The following is a 20520-nucleotide window of genomic DNA, read 5'->3' on the forward strand; positions in this document are numbered from 1 at the left end:
ATGTTTCGAATAAAATCTGGGTAAAGTAATAAATATGATCTTTTTCACAGTCTAATGTTGAATTTCGGCTTGATTAACTTAAGATTCTTCTTTTTCGATTCAAATTTTTTTTCGCACCATTATTAAACAGAAAAAAAATTCTACACAGATATATTGCATTAAAAATGTTATAACAATTTTTAAACGTAGTTTTTAATCTCATTTTTTAAAAATTATAAAAATACATAAATATGTCAAAAACATGGTTTTAGTTTGCATTATTTTTCTTTTCCAAAACTGCATTTTTTTTTTATCATTATTTTGCTTCAAAATTGAAAATATGTAAAAGAAGAGGGAAGAAATGAAAGTCTCATAGCGCAAAGTTACTGAAAATTCGGGCAAATAACTATTATTGTTTCCACTTGGGCCCTGCTTTCTTACCGTTCAAAGATCAAACAAAAACACGTGTGATATCACAATCATGAATTAAACATCATTAGGCTTGCCATGTTCTGACATTTTTTTTTTTTCACAATCATTATAAAGTGACGATATATGGCAAAATTGACGAGATTCGCAGGATTTTGAATTGATGCCATTTGATTCCTGTGTCACTGTAGCAATTTATTTATTTCTAGGATACTTTCGAAGAGATTAGTCCATTACTACACCCATTGTTGTTATACATTTGAAATAAAAGAGAAACTTAGAATTTATTATATAATCTCGTTCGCTTAAAATTATTCATTAATAATTTCAGAAATGTTGGTATTATTTATTACAATTATCAACGATCTACGGGGCTACCAGAACTTAAATCAAATAAGTAATGTCATGACATTTCATTTTTCATTCGCGCTTCAACTTTTTCAATTTAGCGTTGGCAATAGTTCTAACAACAAGCTGCTCGGGTCGCTGGTTCGTGCAAAAACGCTTTTTTGAGGCATAAAGAATTTTGAATAACCGAGTGTTTTTAACTAGAAGAAAAGTATCTCAAAATGGTAAGTGTATTTATTTGCATTTTTGAACATAATGAATTCCTTTACCTTTTTATGGATTGTGTTTATCTGTTTTGATGCAAGAGGTAAACCTAAAATATGTACGCACAAAATCAAAATTCCATTATCCTTGTTCTGTGGTATGTAAATTTTTAGAAATGTCGTTTGTAATGCAAATTAGGTATTTTTTTAAAATTATTTTTTCTAACTTCAACCTCCCGGTTTTTAAATATTGATATACTTTCATTTTATTTTAAGTTTTGAATGAAATTAAAATGCTTTGTTCTTGGATATTTAGGATAAGCGTATGTCTAACACCGGTTTGAAAGTCGGTGGAATTGCTTTGATTATTGAGTTGCGTTTAATTTATCAAATATGCTTTTTTTACCAAATCAGTTTTTATTCTAATAATTCAATCGTATTAATTCTAGTTTACACTTCTGTTAATGCTTATTAGTTAAATTATTCTTGATTTTGAAATCGTGGATTTACAGCATTAGGCATCAAAAACGCAGTCCCTTAATTTATTTTAATAAATTCTTTTCCAAATGTTTTGTATTTTTTCTGTATTTTCTCTGTAATTATTAATATTGGATCTTATTTTCTCAAATATTAAGATTCTCTTCAAATGTTTTATGTATTGACCTTATTATTTTTATTTCCCTATTTTATTTCAATTGAATTGTTATTTTAAAGTTATTCTGAATTTTATAATTTTTTCTTCTGCAATGGGGCTGTTAGCTTGAATGTTTTTAATAGTATTTTAGAAGCATTTTAAGTTAACAATAAACAGTTACTGAAGTAATTTAGCTTACATATTTTATAGTGAAGCAGTTTTTAACTTCCTAAAACCTTTATTCTAAAATTCCTATTAGGAAAATATCTAAAAGGCTTATAAAAATGGCTATTGAAGAGACAGTAAAACTTGCCACTTGTTAACTATTTAGCACTTGGTTAATGTATAGTTAGAATGTTGGTGCATTCATATTAGGCTTAATATCCATATTAATATTTGCACATGGTTAATAACCATATTAAAAATATTTCCACGTGGTTAATGACCATAATAGAAATATTTGCACATGGTTAACATCCATATTGGATATGTAATTCAGTGTAGCAAACAGTTATACTCATATATACTTGCACATGGAAAACAGCTGCATTACATGCTTACATATGTTGAATGGCCATTTTAAACATCCAAACAAGCATGTGATCATGAGGCAGTTTATGCTTATAAGTTATTTTTTGTATTAAAATAGTCTCTGATATGAAGTCTTAAATCTATAAATTAGCTGTAGGAAGGGCAACTTTTTAGCCTTTTTATGTGTTTTGTATTTATTAACATACATGTTTATTTTTAAAGTTAAGTCATGTTTCAATCTTTCATGAGTATTAAAGCTTTTATATTTACTATCCTTTTACATGTTTGAACTTTGTGCATCTCTTAGCTTGAACATATGTGTGATTGTGAGCTCTGTGTTTAAAATTTAAATATTTTTTTGGATTCCTTAAGATTTATTCCATTTATCAATATCATAAATTAGGGTAACATTCTGAAAAAGCTTCATTTACATTTTTTTTTTTTGTTATGGAATATTTTTGACAACTTTATCAGAATTTCAAATGTAATTTAAAAAATATTCATTAAAAGATAAGAAGTTAATATATTTAACTGATATTATTTAATATGTTCTGTGTCAGTATTCATTACATGCTTTCGTAACATATGTTATAAACCTCTCTATCTTAGAATTTCGCAAAATTGGCTTTAGAATTTCGCAAAATTGGCTATTGTAAGGTTAAAAAAATTTAAATTTTTTAAATTTTAAAAATTAAAAAAGAAAAGATTTAAAAAAAAACAGTTCCAGGAAGGCCTTTTAATTGAGTTAGAGCTGAGAAAGGCATTTTATAGTTTTTTTTAGACGTAGAGTATACAAAAAATAAAAAAATCAAATGTTTTAAAAGTTAATACTTTAACATTTATAATAGTCATTAATGCTTATCACCTGCAAAATATGTTTGGAATAATGATAGTTATTTGTTAAAATAATTTAAAATTAAAGTTTGATTTTTTTAATACTGTATATTTGGTTGAATAATAGAAGAGTGTCAATTTGTACACTTCTATTAAAATGAATGAAAACACACCTGAAAAAAATTTATTGTAATGATTCTTAAGTAAAACTTTTCATTTAATAGTCATCATTTCATTTTACACCAAATTGGTACAAGACCACAACAGCTGCACAGTGTTTAATTCAGCATAACATTGTCACCCGAGCACTTTCCCTAGCCATCTTAAAGAATTATTTACTCTATAACTTACAATGTTAAATGGCCCTAAATTTTTCTCTTTTCATCCAGTATTCATGTCAGTATGATTCTTTTATGAAGGTTTTATGAAAGTAAAAAAAAACAAGCATCTAAGTTCTTAAAGTTGAAATTAATAAATATTAATAGATAACAAACTGCATATCTTAAGTATTGAATATTATATTGGATTACTAAATTCTTTTTGCAAGTTAGCAATATTTTTTTTTGAAATGTAAATATGAGCCTTTGTTATTTAGCTAAACATAGATATTGCTGCAGAATTAAGCTTTATTTTAAATTATTTAAACAAATAATCCATCTCAGATTTATGTTTTACCAGATAATTTACAACTTTAATAATTATTCAAAGAATAAATTTTAACATATGTATTTTTTTAAAGAAATTTAAATTTTTATTCAGATTTTGCATAAGTATATAATGTTTGCATACTATAAGAAAGATCATGAAATATACTGTGAAATGTTCTGTCGGCTTTGTAGCTCAGATAAGAGTTCTAAAAACAATTTAAAAAAATTCTGCTCATTGTTTTTGAATAAATTTTTGAAAATTTCTGTAACTGTAATTAAAAAATTGTATTGCCATATTTGAATAAAATTTATTTTTCCCAAGTTTATACAAATACTACATCCATGCAAAATTTATGAAAATTTGAAATGCAAAGTAAATTTAGCTTTAAAGTTGTATTGCTTTTATTCAGAATTACTCTTGTGTATTAATATTTGGAATCTTATTGTAATTTACTTGCAGTGGTTAGGAAAAAATATTAAAAGTTGTATATTTGCATATAAATTTTTAGCTTAAAATTGCTGCAGTAAATGGCACAGGAATCATTCTTATTGCCTATTACAGAAGGGCAACATCAAATGTAAATATTAATATATGTTTTAATTAGTGTTTTTACATATGTAAAAAAGGGTTTATTCACAAAAGGGTTTTTCATAATATTAAAACTTTAAAAAAATTCTTTTAATGATTTTGATTAGTAGTATATATCATTATGAATGCATTATTACATATAAATGCAATAAATCCTTATACTTTTTCAAATTATATTTTCTTTTCCTGCCTGTTATTATTTCCAGTTAACATTATAAGCCTCTTTAAAAATGTTGAATTACACATTTGTTTATTTTTTTCTTCTTTCTTGTACATGAAGTATACAGAAAGTATTGTGATTGTCAAATTTGGACTTGGTATTTTGACGCATCTTCAGGTTTTAATCTCCCCGAGTTTGAAAAATAAATGTTTGGAAAATGTCCATCTGTCTGTGACAACGATAACTGAAAAATGATTTGACCTTGACAAGATAAAATTTGGTATGTTATCTTTGTACCAAATTTGCAGATTTCTATCAAATTTTGATTAAAATCTATTCAAAAGAATTTCGTCTGGCTGGCTGTTTCAATGTAATTATAAAACAGAGAACTAGATTGATATAAATTCAGTGCTAAGATTTAACATCTATATTATTCACAACTTTCTAATTTTGGTCACACTTCTCTTTGGATAACCCCTATAAATATATGTAAACATATTTTAACAGTTGCATGGCTGAGAAGAAGGGACTTTTGAAAATTTAAAACTTTGATTTATTTCGTCACTAGAGGCAAAATTTACTTATAAAGAGTAAGTGGTAACAAATATATCAGTCTGCATCTTGACTCAAGAGCAGAAGAGAACAAAATCTTTCCCAACAGTGGTTTAGTTATGAGATTTTGATAGGATTGCTTTGACATGTTTGGATTTAGACAGTGGAATTTTGGGTATCTATGTTGTAAGCATTAAGGATTTTTATCCTTTTACTTAGAGTGTAAGAACCTGCTGAACTCAGCAGGTTTATAGAGCATGTGTAGAATTAAATAAAAAAGAGGGAGTTGGTAAGGAAATGAGAGAATATTTTAGAATGAAGTTAATATAGGCTAGAATAAGATACAAATTGAAAAATTAATGAGAACTTAAATTAGATTAAGAGAGGATTGTATATCGTTATGAATGTGTTATTACATATAAATTCAATAAATCCTTATACCTTTTCAAATTATATTTTCTTCCCCTGCCTATTATTATTTTCAGTTAACATTATAAGCCTCTTTAAAAATGTTGAATTACACATTGTAGTCTACATTCTAATTTCTCATTTTTGTTTTATGTTTATATTTACTTTAATCAAATCTCTATTTGGAAATTACCCCTTGCAGAAGTGATTAAAATAAACTGCTATTAAATTTGTCATGCAAAATGTTATTTTTGAATGTTTTACAATATATTTTAGTATAGAAAGGTCATTAAAAGATAATGAATATTCTGTATTTACATATCAAAACAAAATATCCATGGTTATCTTTTCACTGCTAAAATTTTAATTTTTAAAAGATATATTTTAATGAAAATATTACTTGCCTGTACTATGAAGTTGTAATTATTTTCTTTGTAATAATTAAATATTTCTTTATTTCAGGATGTGTTCCTTATGGTTAGACGCAAGAAAACTACTATTTTCTTAGATGCGAAAGAAAACACTACAGTGTATGAATTAAAGAGAATGGTTGAGGGCATTACAAAAGTTCCTCCTGACAACCAAGAACTCTACAAAGATGATGAGGTAACATTTTTTCTTAAAAATGTTTGGCATGCAGTGAATGATTGTTATATATTGTGAGTTAATTATTTGAGTAAATAATTAATGTTAAGTTAAGCATGAAATGTAAAAATTTAAAGGAATAAGAGATGAAAATTCCGTAACAAAATTTTAAAGGTCTATAAATTAGTGAAATGGCAGATACTTTCTATTTGTTTTAACAGTATTTAAATATATCACCTTTTCAATTAGTATGATGATAAGTAATTTCAAGTTTTTTTTTTTTTTTTTGACATTTCACATTATATATATATATATCTATGTACAAAATCATCTTTTGCTAGGGATAACGAATATTTTACAAGCGGTTATTAGTAACCAATATAAAGTCACAAATACCAGTGATCAATACTTTTCAAAGAGTGTGATTCAAATCCCTGATATGATCTTACTGGTGATATTTCGATTACAGGTGTTGGATCACGATAGAAAGTAGCAGTCGATACGATATCACTAAAATTTACTGGAGAGGTGACTTAATTGGAAAGTAACAATCAATACGATTTGTCCAACAGAAGCTCTCGAACAAAACAGAAAAGGAGAAATCTGTGAATGGATTGATAAGTGATTGTATCATTGAATTGCATGTCACTGAAATTTATCGGAGCAGTGACTTCACTGGAAAGTGCGAAGTCGCCACTCCACTTCATGAGAGTAACCTTGACTTTCCGATATTCGCATTTGATGATTCACTATTCCATATAAATCCTTTTTTATTGTTTGTGACTTGACTTACTTAAATTAGTAAATTAAGTACTAATTACAATGAATAAATTTTAAATTTAATATTAAGTAATAATTTTTAATTAATATGATTGAAATAACAGATATTTGGAGCAAATATTTAAAAATAACAATAGCAAAATTATTTGTTGTTCAAAAAATCGTGGATTATGCATCTCTATCTTTTGCTACTTGATGGACTTAATTAAAATCCAGTTTTCGAATAAGCTATTAGTCAGTTACTAGTATGTAAATTCCAGCTTCATACATATAGTGACCAGCCATCTTCTGTGAAGCCTCATACATTTGCTGAGTTGTTAGATACACTTTTAGTAGCTTCTTGATTGACATGTCTGTTCATTCAGATGTCTCTCCTTAGCTGTTGTTGACCTTTGTTACTGCATATGTACTACTGGTAGATGCCCATTGGTTCAGATGTGTAGCTATTTGATTGATGCATATTTCTACTATTATTTAGCTGTTTATTGATGTATTATTTAGCTGTTTCACTTATTGACTTGAGAATGCCACTCTTGCATGTTGTTGATTTTGGATAGTGTTAGCTTACAAGATAGCCATTTTGGAAATATTTGCAACCTTGTCCTCTCAGGCTAATGATTAATTTAATTATTCTGCCTATGATTATAATTTTTTCTTCTCCATTAAAATTTTTAACTTTCCATTGCTATTACTGCTGTGTGCCTTCTGCAATTGGTTATTTTACACTACTATCAAATGCATGTCTGACTGGACTGTATAAGTATTCTATATCTTTTTGTCTATCAAACTTTCATATATTTTATTCTGACATACAGCTCATAATTTGTTGCTTTGCATAGTTTAATGTTAGATTGAATGAAGCATGAAACCTGGCAAATAAAATCAAAGGCAAATTAGTATTTTAGACAATAGTATTTTAAGTATTCCAATTGCTTTTATAAAAATATCCAGATGTTTCTATATATCTATATACTTATTTTTATTCTTAAGGTTAAATGAATTTTCTTTATTTGATTAGGTTATGGAGAACAGTAAGATTTTGGGAGATTACGGCTTGAATTGTTCAACAGCCAAAGCCCAAGCTCCTGCTCAAGTTGGCCTCGCTTACCGGGACAGTGGTAATTATCTGTTTAGTAAAATTTAAATGTAGATGGCTTGTTCAGCTAAATTTTTGAGTTAAAAATTTTTTTTTAGTATTATTTCAGGTGTGTATGTATGACAACTACTTTTCAATTTAACATTGGGAATAAATCTGTTGAATAATTTAGGAGGATATAAAGTAATACTTGTTCTTAATGCTTATTCTGAAAGTAAATTTTCATTTGGACATTAAAAGAAAATAATCCAAAGTTGGAAACATTTATAGGAAGTTATAATTATTTGCTGTTAGGATTGAAAGCCTTTTCATACTATTTGATCAAGTTTTATATTCTGGTTTTAAAGAAGCCTGCAATTTAGAAAGACTTTTATGTCCTGAAGTATGCAACCTGAGTGTTTTGTTAAATTCTTTATACTTTTCAATATAAAGAACACAGTGCCTCATAGCGATTGAGTAACTGATAAATAGCTGTTGAGTTCCATAATTATCAAAAATCTACTCTATTTGCAGCTTAATTCTGGGTTTTCTTGGGCATCTTTAACATGTGTGCTTATTCAAAAGGTTACTTTTTTTTTTTTTTACTGTATTAATAAATTAGGAATATTAATTATAGCAGATGTATGTTTACGAGATTGGCCTGTATATTTTTCGCATTTGACCCTTTAAATTGAATGTGTGCTTGGAAAAAAGTACACACACAGGATGGGACCAAATGATGTCTGTCTGTACAGGTTGAACAAGTATAGGCTTCTTCCACTAAGCCTAACATACATTATGTTTCATACCAGTGCACATAATTCATCAAAATTATTATTTGCATGGAAATGAAACAATTTTTTAAATATGTAACAATTTATTTTCAGTCATGATTAAAAAATTAAAAATACTTGATATTTAGCATTAAAATATATAGTGCATTTTATTGAGATCAATAATATTTAAAAAAACAAACAAACATGTTATTTATGTAAAATATAAAAACACAAGGAAAAATTTTTTTAAAATTTATTTCATGAATAGATGTTACAAATCAGCTGGAAAATATCAATTCGGGATAATGTATTTGTTTAAAAATTTAAACCTAAAGATTGATTCTTCATTGAATTTCTTATCTTTAGTTGAATAACACAATTCAAATTTGTAATCTTTTATAAAAAATAAGAATGTAAAAAAGTTTAAAGTAATGAGTTCTACTCTAGGTAATTGCTTAATTTGCCACTGAATATTTTTAGTTGCTTTGTCCCCCCCCCCCCTCTTAAAATTCCTTACTCTTATGAGATGAGAACTTGATTTTCATATGATCCTCTAGTTTGTTGCAAAACCTTTTCTAATGTGCTGTAATAAAAAAAAAATGAGACTTCTTCTTTTCAAATCTTCCCTGTGAAAGCATGGGATTAATTTTTTTTAAAAAATCTATTGCAAATTTCAAGTTATCATGCGAGAACATTATTATTTTTTATGTCATTATTTGCCTTAATAATTTAAGTAATTAACTAGTTTATGAGAGCTCCAAAACGTTTTTGCCATTTATGCTTTATTCATTGCCTACGTGATTTCAAGCTTTAAAACCCCCTAACCAAAACAATATGTTCTCACAAAAAGGAATGCCACGTTTGGAAGCTGAATAACGAGCATTTCCATTGCAATGCGATTTCCAAATGATAAATTATTTACCAATAAATTTTTAAACATTAACTTCTGTAGAATCTTTATGAGAGCAATATTTTTGTAAAAAAATTGCTATTTTTTAATTTCTGAGATCATAAACCAATTTTGTAATGGATTAATTTTGGAGCCGGAGTCAGATCCTTCAATGTTTCCCACTTAAGAATGAATGAAGTGATATTTTCCCATGGGGGCGGGAGAAAATGCTTTTATCAAAACTGTTATTAAACGCGAGTGAAGTTTTTTTGAACATATTATAAAAATTAAATTATTTAATTTCCTCCGAAAAATTATATTCCATGAAAATTACAGTTATGATGTCATAGTTCTATGTCAAATTTTCAAAAACGCATCTGCTGTCAAAGAAGCATATGTAATAATAAAGCACTACTGGTAAAAGCATGTAAAAAAGCATATCTGATTAAAAGATGATGAAAATTGCCATTTATACTTTATTCACTGCCGAAAATTGCCATTTATACTTTATTCACTGCCTATGTGATTTCGAGCTTCAATATTCATTGCCTGCACGATTTAGTTCTCTGGAATTTTTTCTATTTTAATTGGATGTTTTGTCCCCTCCCTCCATCTCCTGAGATCAGCATATATTAGTTTAATTGGTGAAAACTGAAAGTGTAACTTTTGAAATAGTTGAGAAATTTGCAGTCTTGATTTTCAAATAAATTTTTTTTTCTTGTTAAAATCTTTATTGTAGGAGGAGGGTTTTATGTTTTCCTCTAGCTAGCATTCTAAAAAAATAAATTTTGGATACAGGATAAATTTTTTAAAATCATAATGTTGCGATTTAAATCTTTTAAGGTGAATACATAAATCTTGCTTTTTAGCTCTTAAATTTTCTTTGCTAGCATGATTGTTTACTCATATAATATATAGATCGAAATGAATTTGAATGTAAAATACTTGTTGGACTACATTAGGTACTTTAAATGGTCTGTTTTGTACTTTTTCCCTTTTTTAAGTATTTCATTTTAGCATTGGTTTAATTTTATTAAATTGCTATTTTTCTTTTAACCTTTTCAGGGGTGGTGGTTGCAAAAGAAGACACCAGTTTTAAAATTTTCTATATATAAAAAAAAAACTGTTAGCTTTAAGATTCTCAAAATTGCTGGAAAAATTGCATTTAGTCTCCTTTTAGAAAATAGATAGCAGGATGAGAATTTTCGTTTCTTTTATGGCATTTTGTTAAAATTGTCTCATATTTCGGAATTTTTTTGACCTCTTAAGAAATAAAATTTTATCAATCATCAATTTTCTTACCATATCCATGATGTTTTAAATTGTAATTTTGTTTAATATTCAAATTAATTTAAGAACGAATCATATTGGCAGATTTACAGGTGTCCTCATTTGAGGACACTGCCCATGTAGGACCCCATAGGACTTTGTTCGCCTCTCTTCTATACTGCTGCCTCTCTCCATGTGAAAGGTTTTAATGTGATATTTTGCAGAGAAAGATGTGATGTTGATTTTATGTTCAGGGGGAGTTTTAGTTTATTGTTCTTTGAATTCGGGAAGAAATCCATGTTTGAAGGCAGAAAACATTTTGCATTTAAAATTTGCCTTTTTTTAAGACCGTTGCTTATATTCCATCATGTTCTGTCTTATTTTTTGCTATCTTTTTCTGTAAATATTTACAGTACACTCCCGATTATGGCGCGACCGTCGCGGATAATCCGAAAAAAGCTAAAAACGGGTATAGCAAAAGAGAAAACAGTCATTCCAACTTTGAAAAATCGTTTTATGTACAATAAAACGTAAAATAAACAGCAGGAAATGTTTAACTAACGCTTAATATTTTAGTATATCACTCAAAACTAATCTAAAATGCATTTTGTTAATGAAAACAGAAATGTGCTTTGTACTTACGAGAGGCGTTAAGGATACACAGAAAAATTAATACATATGTACTGTTTTAATACTATAATGTATTATGTAATTACAAAAGCATAACTGTAAAACTACACCTTTTTGAAGAAATCAGTCATTAGTGTTTGCTTCTTGCTTTGGAAGCATTTTCTCTTTGCTTGGAAGCAAACCAAAAACAACAAAAAAACACTTAATGCAGCAGGCGCGGATAATCGGGAGTCTACTGTAGTTTAATGTAGCCATAATTAGGGCCATGTAGCCATGTAGGATTATTATCGTATTCAGCATGTAAAAAATTGTAAAGTGACAAGAAAAGGGGGGGGGGACTAACATATGCCCATCAAGTGTCCTCCTTAAAAAATATTCACTGTGCAGTGCCAAAAAAAAAAAAAAAAAAATCTCAAAACAGGAACAATTCAATGAGCCAAAAATAAATTCTTATTATGCATGTATTAGATGAAAAGACACTGCCATATGCTTTCATGCCAAATGTTACTTTTAATTTTGTTTTTATTTGATAATAAAATTTAATTGTAAGTATTTTTAGCATTTTAATTGGGAGAATTTTTATTCTTATTTGAATTAAATTATAATTTATATTGTAATATTTCTTATTTTTAAATTTTTAAGATTTACTTAAGAATTTTTGTGGTAAATATAGTATATTTTTATATTTAATACTTAAAATGTTTCAAATTACTTAGAATATAAAAGTGTCTATAAACCTAAAATATTCATAATTATGTTGTCCTAAGGAATTTACACCATTATTTTGAAAGAATTTTCTTACACAGAAATTGCTATAGGCAGACGGTGTCCTCGTTTCAAGACACCACCTTTTGCAAAACCAGACAACTTAAAAATTTTTTGACTGCAAAATCCATGTGTGTACAAACTAATGCTCATATGCATTGTGTTTTTTCATTACATTTCAAAAATTTTAATGACTTGTGCTGGGAAAGGGTTAAGTGCATTAAAAATTTTTTCGATTAATTTACTTTTAAATAAATTTATCAATTTTTTATAGTGTTAATCTTTTTAATAATTCATTGTTGCATTGCAAGAACATTTAACTTATGTTATATTTTGCAATTTGTGTATTCAGATTTAAAAAAAAAATGAAATCTTTTTAATTGAATGTCATAAGTCATTTATGCAAAATGTTATAGCAATCTTTTTTATATTTCATTATAAATATCAAGCATGTACTTATGTTTTTTATTTTATGTTTCTATATTTAAATCCATTTTTATTTCAGAAACCTTGGGATTTGAAAGCTTAGAAATAACACCGCTTTCTAGCCCACCAGAACTGCCCGATGTCATGAAACCCCCAGAAACACAGAGCCATGAACAGACAATGGCTTAAGAATTTGTCATTTTTTTGAAGTTTATGGCTGTTTTAAGTTTTTTTTACAAGTATGTTGTCTTATTCATTTGAAATGTAAATGTATTCATATCTTGCAGCCATCCTTGCACATATTATCACTGTTCATAATTTTGCAACTAGTAACTTTTTTTTTTGTAATTTAATGTGTATGTGAATAAATGTTATGTGCAGTTTCATGTTTTGAGTTAATAGACTTAAAATAATCCCTTTTATGGGTTGTTTTCAAATTAAAGAATTTTTTTCCCTTTCAAATATAGTGTAGTGTGTATTTACTGTGGTCTTTGGCAAAACAAAACAAAAAGTTGCTTTTCATAGACTTTTGAAAAGTATCTGTTTAACACTTAGTAGCAGTTATAGGGACTTTATGTGTAAGCACTTTTATTACCTTTATTACACAATTTTTAGTAACTAATGTCATTTGTAACTGAAATTTGTTTTGTCTTATTATATAAAGTTCCATTACCTTAAATTGTTTTATATAAGTTTACAAAATTTGTTAAAAAATCTTTATTAAGTTAGCACATACAGTGGAACTTGGTTACTTTGAAACAAATTTTTCCAAATATTAAATAGCTGGATCTAAAAAAATTGTAGAAGACAACCATTTTAAAACTGAAAAAACTCCTAATGATTTATTTTTAATGTTTTAATTGTAATATATTATCATTAATAAACAATTTTGATAAGTAGTTTAAAATTTTAAATTTCAGTTATTTTTAATAAGTTTCATTCTCTATACATTAAGCACTCTGAATATAAAAATTGTATGGTAAAACTTCACAATAAGATATTATTAGATTTTTTTTTTTATTAAATGGATTTGTATAATAGTACAGTCTTCAAGTGAATTAATATTAATTTGATTACTGAAAACAGAAGAACTTTCCATTCTGAATTAACAAATCATTTCAAAACAGGAACTTTTTGATTATTTTTAAGACATAAAAAAAACCCCTAGGGTTGTAAATAACCTTTTAAGAGTAAAGTAATACAAAAGACAGAGAAGTTTTTTAAAAAAAGAAACATTCAACTGTATTAAACAATGGTTAAAAATTTGTTTTAAAATATGTTTCATTAAGTATGACAGTGTTTCTTAAACATTAGTTCATGAGCTCAAAATGGGATCACTGAATTTTTATTGAGATTCTCACATATGTCTTCCATTTAAAAAAGGCATTGAGAGAGAAACTCGCCAAATTCATATAATGAATAGAATGTCCTGCGTTTCTATTTAAATATATGTTAGGAGTTGCAAATGAACCTGAAAATTTTGTGGATTTAAAAAAAAAAAGTCAAGAAAAAAAAATTTCTCAACACATTTTATTTCTGAAATATGTTATTTTGAATCTTATTTTCGTTTCAAGGATGCAGCTGAAACAGAACTGTTTAGTAAATAATTAAATAAATAAATAAATAAGTGCATAAAGGATGATACATTTGTAGTTGATATATTTGGTTCTTTGCTTATAACTTTTTCTTGCAGTTCAAGAATACTAGCACTATTACACATGATTTTTGGGCATATAAAATTTTGCAATGAATACTGTTAATCTTTTTTACTGAATTTAAAAATACTAAATTTTTTTGCTTAGATATTATGTGAATGGAATAAAATCTTAGATGTTTCGTTACTGCACATTAATTCTTTGTTTGAGAAGGGAGATTTATTTCTAAAGAATGATGTTTGTAAAAATATGAAATACTTGTTAGCAAGAGAATGCATATTTATTTGAAATATGCAGATTGTATACAACATTTGTTTTATTATTTAAACCTTTTGAGTTCATCTCTTATTATTGAATTGCCTTTAAAAAGTTTTTTCATTGGAGGAAAGGGAGAGAAAGGGAAAGAATAATTGAAAATCTGTATCATGAATTGCAATAAATTTCAAACCCACAAATATATGCATTTGTGCTTAAAATAAATGAGAAAATATTAGTGTAAATTAAGAGGCATTGGATAAGTAAATTTGAGTGCTATAGCATGATCAAATTCCTAACTGCTGCTATTAACTTAAAATACAATCAATCAAACAAAAAAACCTATAAATATCACTCTAGGTTATTTGGAAAATATTTAAAGTATTTTGATTTATCACAGTAAATTAAATTTTGGGAGATTGAGTACCACTTTAATCAATTTTCTTTATGATCACCTTCTCTGACAGTATTCTTAAGGATATAAGATTGCATAAATGACATCAGGTAATAGATTTATTTGAGGGTGAAAATTATTGACAAAATTTCTCCTTTTCTTAATCTTTTTGAAAACTTATGCTACAGAAATGTAATTAAAAATTATTGGTAAATTAATTTAAGATCTGAAGAAATAATTTTAGGTAAAAGCCCTACATCTTCAGAACTTATGAAATTTTTGAGTTGTCAATAAGGATTTCACTTTTCTTTTAGGAATTTTGAATACTTAAATGTGAAAAAAATAAAACCTTTTTAGCTATTAAAATCCATTAAACATTTGCATATGTTGACAAGTGAAATTGTTTATTGAAGGCTGAATTTCTTAGAGCTATTCATTCTTTTGATATTTTTCTGAATTTTGATATTTTTCTTTAAAACAAGGGAAACAAGAGTGGACCTTAGGAAATGTTTATACTTTATAACTAGCAGACATGGGTAGATTGCTGAATAATATTTATATCTGTTTTGCTAATCATATTTTTTCCGTTGGGATGTCACCATAAAATATATATATATATAAGTTGAAACAATTTGGATTAGATTAGAAGGTTAGATTATGAATTGGAGAATTACTAGGTATTTTAAATGCTTTCATATCCTCTCCTACATAAAATAAAAAGTTTACTTTCAAATATTGTTTGTTGACAGTAGTGCTTTTACTCTTAAATGCTAAAGCAATGGTGTAATTCTATCATGACAATATACAAACTGAAAATTGTCATTGAAAATGTTGTTTAATACATGATATTTCAGTTTAATTGAATAATCTGCTGCTATCAAAATAATTTTGAAGTAATGAGAGGTGGCATGAGTTATTTCTGTAATTTTCTCTTAAACATTCTAATTTGTAATATAAAATGTCAATGTTAAGGAATGAATAAATTGAATCTAGATTTTCTAAATTTTTTCCCACAAGAAAGTTTTGTAAAAGTTTTTAGCCATTTTATCCTTTGTGTTTACTTAAAGAAAAATGTGTTGTTTGATTGATTTTCAAGAGAATTTAAAAACTTGAAATTGTGTATTGTTTGCTCGTTTTTTTGATAGTTTGTAATACTAAACAATTGTTAAAAATAAAATTTTAGTTTTGAGAAAAAGCCAAAATTTCACTAGAATGAATTTTATTGTATGAAATGCATAATGAAAATTAAAAAAAAATGCCATAGATAATATATTTAAAAAAATCTTTGATTTTAAGCAGGGGAAAAAAAAAAAAAAAAAAAAAAAAACGTTTAAAAAGTTGAAATAAATAAGCATTGTATTATTTTGAATTTCACATTATCATTTAAAAGGTACTTATACCACAAAGAAAAAAAATGTCAATTTTTAATATTTACTGTGTTATGGATTTTTTATGCTAATAAAATGGTAATTTATATATGTAGTATTACATTTTCTTATGTGCTGAATCTTTGTATTGTGAATGTTATGTTTTTAATGTAATATTTTATGTATAATGCTTCCATAAATTATAATCCCTTGAACTATCCACATTCTGAAATTGGTTAGTTCTTTCTGAGTAGGCATGAAACAGAATTTAGTTTATTTTTTCACTATAATAGAAAGCAAAATCACTAAAAGTGGGGAAAAAAAAAAAAGAATTTGAATGCAGTTCAAAAAATTTATTCAGATTGATATTTTTACTTTTCATATTACTTGCAACCAGTAACATTTTTTTTCTTTCATTAGTTGTTAGTAAATTTCTCATGAGAACCACTGTGATATGAGGAAATTTTACATGCTTTTATGAATATAATGTAATCAAGTGTTATATGTAATTTTTGTTGATGTATTATGCTTATTTACACAAATATTTTCTACTTCAATATTGGATTTTGGTTGGCTTTCTTGGATATGCTTATTTCGAAATTGCCCCATTTTCTTTCAACTTTTGAATAATTCTTGTTTCTATTTGAATCTTTGAATTTTTTTATGTATAATATGTATGTGTGTAATAAATGCAATTAGTTTATTCGCCTAGATTATTGACTTTTAAAGCTGTAGATTATTAATATTATCATTTCTTTTTTAAAAAATTGTTATTCGCATCAAAATATACATTTAATTGAACCAGTTTACAACAAATATAAAAAAAAGGTGTATATATTACAAAATAAAAGAGAAATGAAAATTCTAATGTAATATTAATGAATGTTAATAACACACTATTGAATGCTTTGATGGACAAGTTTGAATTTGAGTATAACATTTAAAAACATTGTGTATCAAATTATGTTAAATAATATTATGAAAATTATTAAGAAAACATAATATGGAAATGAAATTGATTACATTATTATTTTTTTTTTTTAATTTTAAAGTGATAGAAAGGCCATTTTTATAAGAAAATTGCTTTGGAAGATATGAAGGTCAATTTCCATAGAAAAAGTCTGCAGTTACTCATCTTGCAGCTAAGCATACTTTTGTGCTCGGATTAAATTTTCTTAGCTTATTTCCTGATTTCTCTTGTATCTTCTTTCCTCTGACATAGCATTTTATATCTATTAATTAAGCGATTTACTCATTATAATCAGCTGTAAAAATGTTTGATAAAGCAATCTGAAATTCCTTCAATGGCTTGTTTACATTTGATTATTGCTATTTGACAATCAGTAATTTCTGTGCCTGTAATGTGTTATATACTTTCATAAAATTAAGCATTTGAATTTAAACATCACTTTAACTCCTGAGATGAGCGTAGTTCTGTTCTTTCCTTGCTTTTTGAAGTCCAATTTCTCTATCTTTTAATTGTCTAGCATCAAGTAGTAATATGTTAAAATCATGCACCTACAATAAATGCTTGGGCAGTTAGATATTTTTAAAACCCGCTTTTGAAAGAATATAAGCTTTTAATGCTTTTTTACATCATACTTCTGTTTTTTTATATCATTTGTATGAGAATGTTGGTTAAGTCCCTGAACATGGTTTAAATATTGCTAGAAAGTTAAACATTTTGCTTAATTATTATGAAAGAAGAAGAAAAGTTTGGTTGATAATGCCTTTTTCATTTGCTTACAAGTATATGCACACATATATTTATTATTTTTATCTTTATAATCTATGGTTTATCTTAAATCTGAATATAATCAACTTAGAAAATATGGAATTTAATTTTATTTTGCTTGTTCTTGCAAGTTAGAAAATTTGAATACCTTAATAAATGTTTTTTAATTAATTTAAATATAATATTTATGTAATTATTTAAAAACCTAGAACTTCTAAATTATTCATGCAAAACAAATTTCTTTTAGTTGATGTTTAACTAGTGATTGATTTTCCTAAAGTTTGTTAGCCTGTTTTTCTCTCCATTTTCCAAAATTTAAAAAAATTGCTTGAGAAACTAATATATATTTATAATAATAAATATGCTGTTCTGTGAAGTAGGCATTTTAAAAAGACTATTATTTGTTTCAGTTAAGAAATCAATTTATTGCTCTCTTGAAATATGTCACCTTTGAAAATATTAAAAAATAATAAATAAATCTTGTGTGCTTCTTTGTTTGAAATATGAGCCTTCATACCTCCAAGGTTTGAATATTTGGGAATGAACAACAAGAATCTGAAGTATTTAAATATTCTTATTATTACCTTAGCAGTATCTATGACCCTCAAATTTTGTGAATAAATTGATTCACTATCATTCATTATTGTAGTGACCTCTGAAGTATCGCCAACAATTTGTATTGAATTTTTTATGATATGATGATTGTTATGTTAATATATTTACATTAATGGATAAGTATATTAAAAATTCTAAATATTTTATTGCACTAAAATTTTTAATTGTAAATTTCTGATGAACATGGTTTTAAAAACAATAATTGCTTGAAAATAAATTTTAATAAAACATTTTTTTATGTATATATTTTACTTGAACTTTCTTATATTTATTTACTGGTATATACAAGGATAAAAAGTAGCAGTTATGTAATTTTAACATAATAAAACAGTGTTGACAAAAAGTAATGATCTTCGACATACACTATATCTATTACGGTTATTTTATTTTCAACTAGAGATTGTCCTTATTAAATCAAGCTTAATTGTTATTGTACAAAATCTCCAATCAGTTAGAACATAATCTAGACTGGACATATGAATTTAATCTTTGGAGATGCATCCTGCTTTTAATGATAATCATTTTAATTCATTTATGAATGCTGAAGATACCTATTTGCTAAGATATTTAAACATGCTTATGTAACTTTTTTCTTTTAAAATAGTTATTACTTGACTTAAAATGCTTTTCTATAAGTATCACTTTACTATAAATACTCAAATTCCGACAATTTGATGCACAAGCCAGACACATCATTGTACATGAAGGGCACAACAAAATTTATCCCTTTCTGTTAACAGTTAATTTAACTACCTATGTGTGCATTCTTTCTTCTGACTTCATGATTTTATTATAAAATGCATGTACTTCTTTTTCCAATAACAGCTTGTTTATTTAATTTTAGATTTTCTCAGTGACATGTGTTTTGGACACTTCAAGCTCTTCTTTAAAGCTACCCAGATGTCAGCGAGTTGTCAAGATGCAATTTTCCTTTCTCTTTTCTTTTTTCAACTGGATAGTTGCAAACCCATAGTTCTATCCTATATTATTTCTGTGATTTGCTTTAAAAATGATTCAATGAAGTATTTCGCATGTGATTATTACAGACTGCAAATGGTCCTTAAATCTGTTTTCTTGCATATCTAGCCATAACTTCAAATGGCAACATTGTTTCTTATTAGTAGAATCTAGTGTTCTCTCTAAAAATACATTGTTAATTTATTTTTTTCTTTCTATAAAAAACCTCTTGTATTATTTTTACCTCTTTAAGAAAACATGATTTTCTTAACCACTCTTAATAAATTTATTATTTTCTAATCATAAAATAGCTGAAATATGCAAGTTACTTCAAATCATAGCACTAAATTAAAATTTTTGGTTTCTGTCCATGAGAAAAGTTTGTCACAGAAAATCTAAGATTTGCACGAGCATTAACTTTTACACAAGTCATTTTAGTTTAAAGATGTAATTTCAAACGTGGTTGAGTATTGACATTTGTTTTCATAATTATTTTTCTTTTTTATATTTCTTACCTGTTTGCCATATCTCCATTTTGGATAATTGCAAACAGGGAACAAATAAATGGTTAATTATTTGCATTTAGTTGTATGCATTGAAAAGGATGATGTTAATTTAATATTTATGGAATTGTCTTGTATTCAGAATTTTAATGTCCTTAAAATATTCATTTTAAATTTATGGATTTCCTTTCCCATTGTTGAAATGCTTTAAATATTAACATAATACATACATAATTTAAAGTATTGTAAGAGTTCTATAGTTGTTTTTTCTTTAGAAACAAAAATATCCTCTTTTAACAATAAGTATTTATTTGATATTTTACTAACAAGTTGAAATCTCATTTATATTTTTGTAATTTTTTATTGAAATTTTTCCAATAAGGAAAATTTAATATTTTTTTTTCAGGTATAACTTTTATATAGAATGTTTTTGTTCTGAGGTAAAACTTAGTTATGCACATGCTTGTTTTTAATTATAATTATCCTTTCATTAAGTTACCTTTGATTTTGTGATGTTTTGTTCCTCATCG

At 26.3% G+C, this 20520-nt stretch overlaps 1 protein-coding gene across 2 annotated transcripts; it reads left to right on the forward strand.

Moving 5' to 3' along the window:
- The first annotated feature begins 840 nt into the window (after nucleotides 1-840).
- On the forward strand, nucleotides 841-20236 carry LOC129971339 (elongin-B-like). 2 transcript variants are annotated; one of them, XR_008784789.1, is made up of 5 exons: nucleotides 841-980; nucleotides 5777-5920; nucleotides 7698-7797; nucleotides 12589-12748; nucleotides 19375-20236. XR_008784789.1 is itself a non-coding variant. In XM_056085009.1 (4 exons), the coding sequence occupies exons 1-4, from the start codon at nucleotides 978-980 to the stop codon at nucleotides 12696-12698; spliced, it is 357 nt and encodes a 118-aa protein (XP_055940984.1). In that variant the 5' UTR covers nucleotides 841-977; the 3' UTR covers nucleotides 12699-15419. The 2 variants fall into 2 exon arrangements, 1 of the variants encoding a protein (XP_055940984.1); XM_056085009.1 differs by lacking the exon at nucleotides 19375-20236 and having other exon boundaries at nucleotides 12589-15419.
- The last annotated feature ends 284 nt before the right edge of the window (nucleotides 20237-20520 follow it).

This window comes from Argiope bruennichi, chromosome 6 (assembly GCF_947563725.1).
Source record: "Argiope bruennichi chromosome 6, qqArgBrue1.1, whole genome shotgun sequence".
Taxonomy (NCBI): domain Eukaryota; kingdom Metazoa; phylum Arthropoda; class Arachnida; order Araneae; family Araneidae; genus Argiope; species Argiope bruennichi.

What these genes read in the sequence shown, in the direction of transcription:
- LOC129971339 (XM_056085009.1), top strand. An exon ending in AACTCTACAAAGATGATGAG is followed by an intron (nt 5,921 to 7,697) that starts GTAACATTTTTT and finishes TTATTTGATTAG; the next exon opens with GTTATGGAGAACAGTAAGAT. An exon ending in CCTCGCTTACCGGGACAGTG is followed by an intron (nt 7,798 to 12,588) that starts GTAATTATCTGT and finishes TTTTTATTTCAG; the next exon opens with AAACCTTGGGATTTGAAAGC.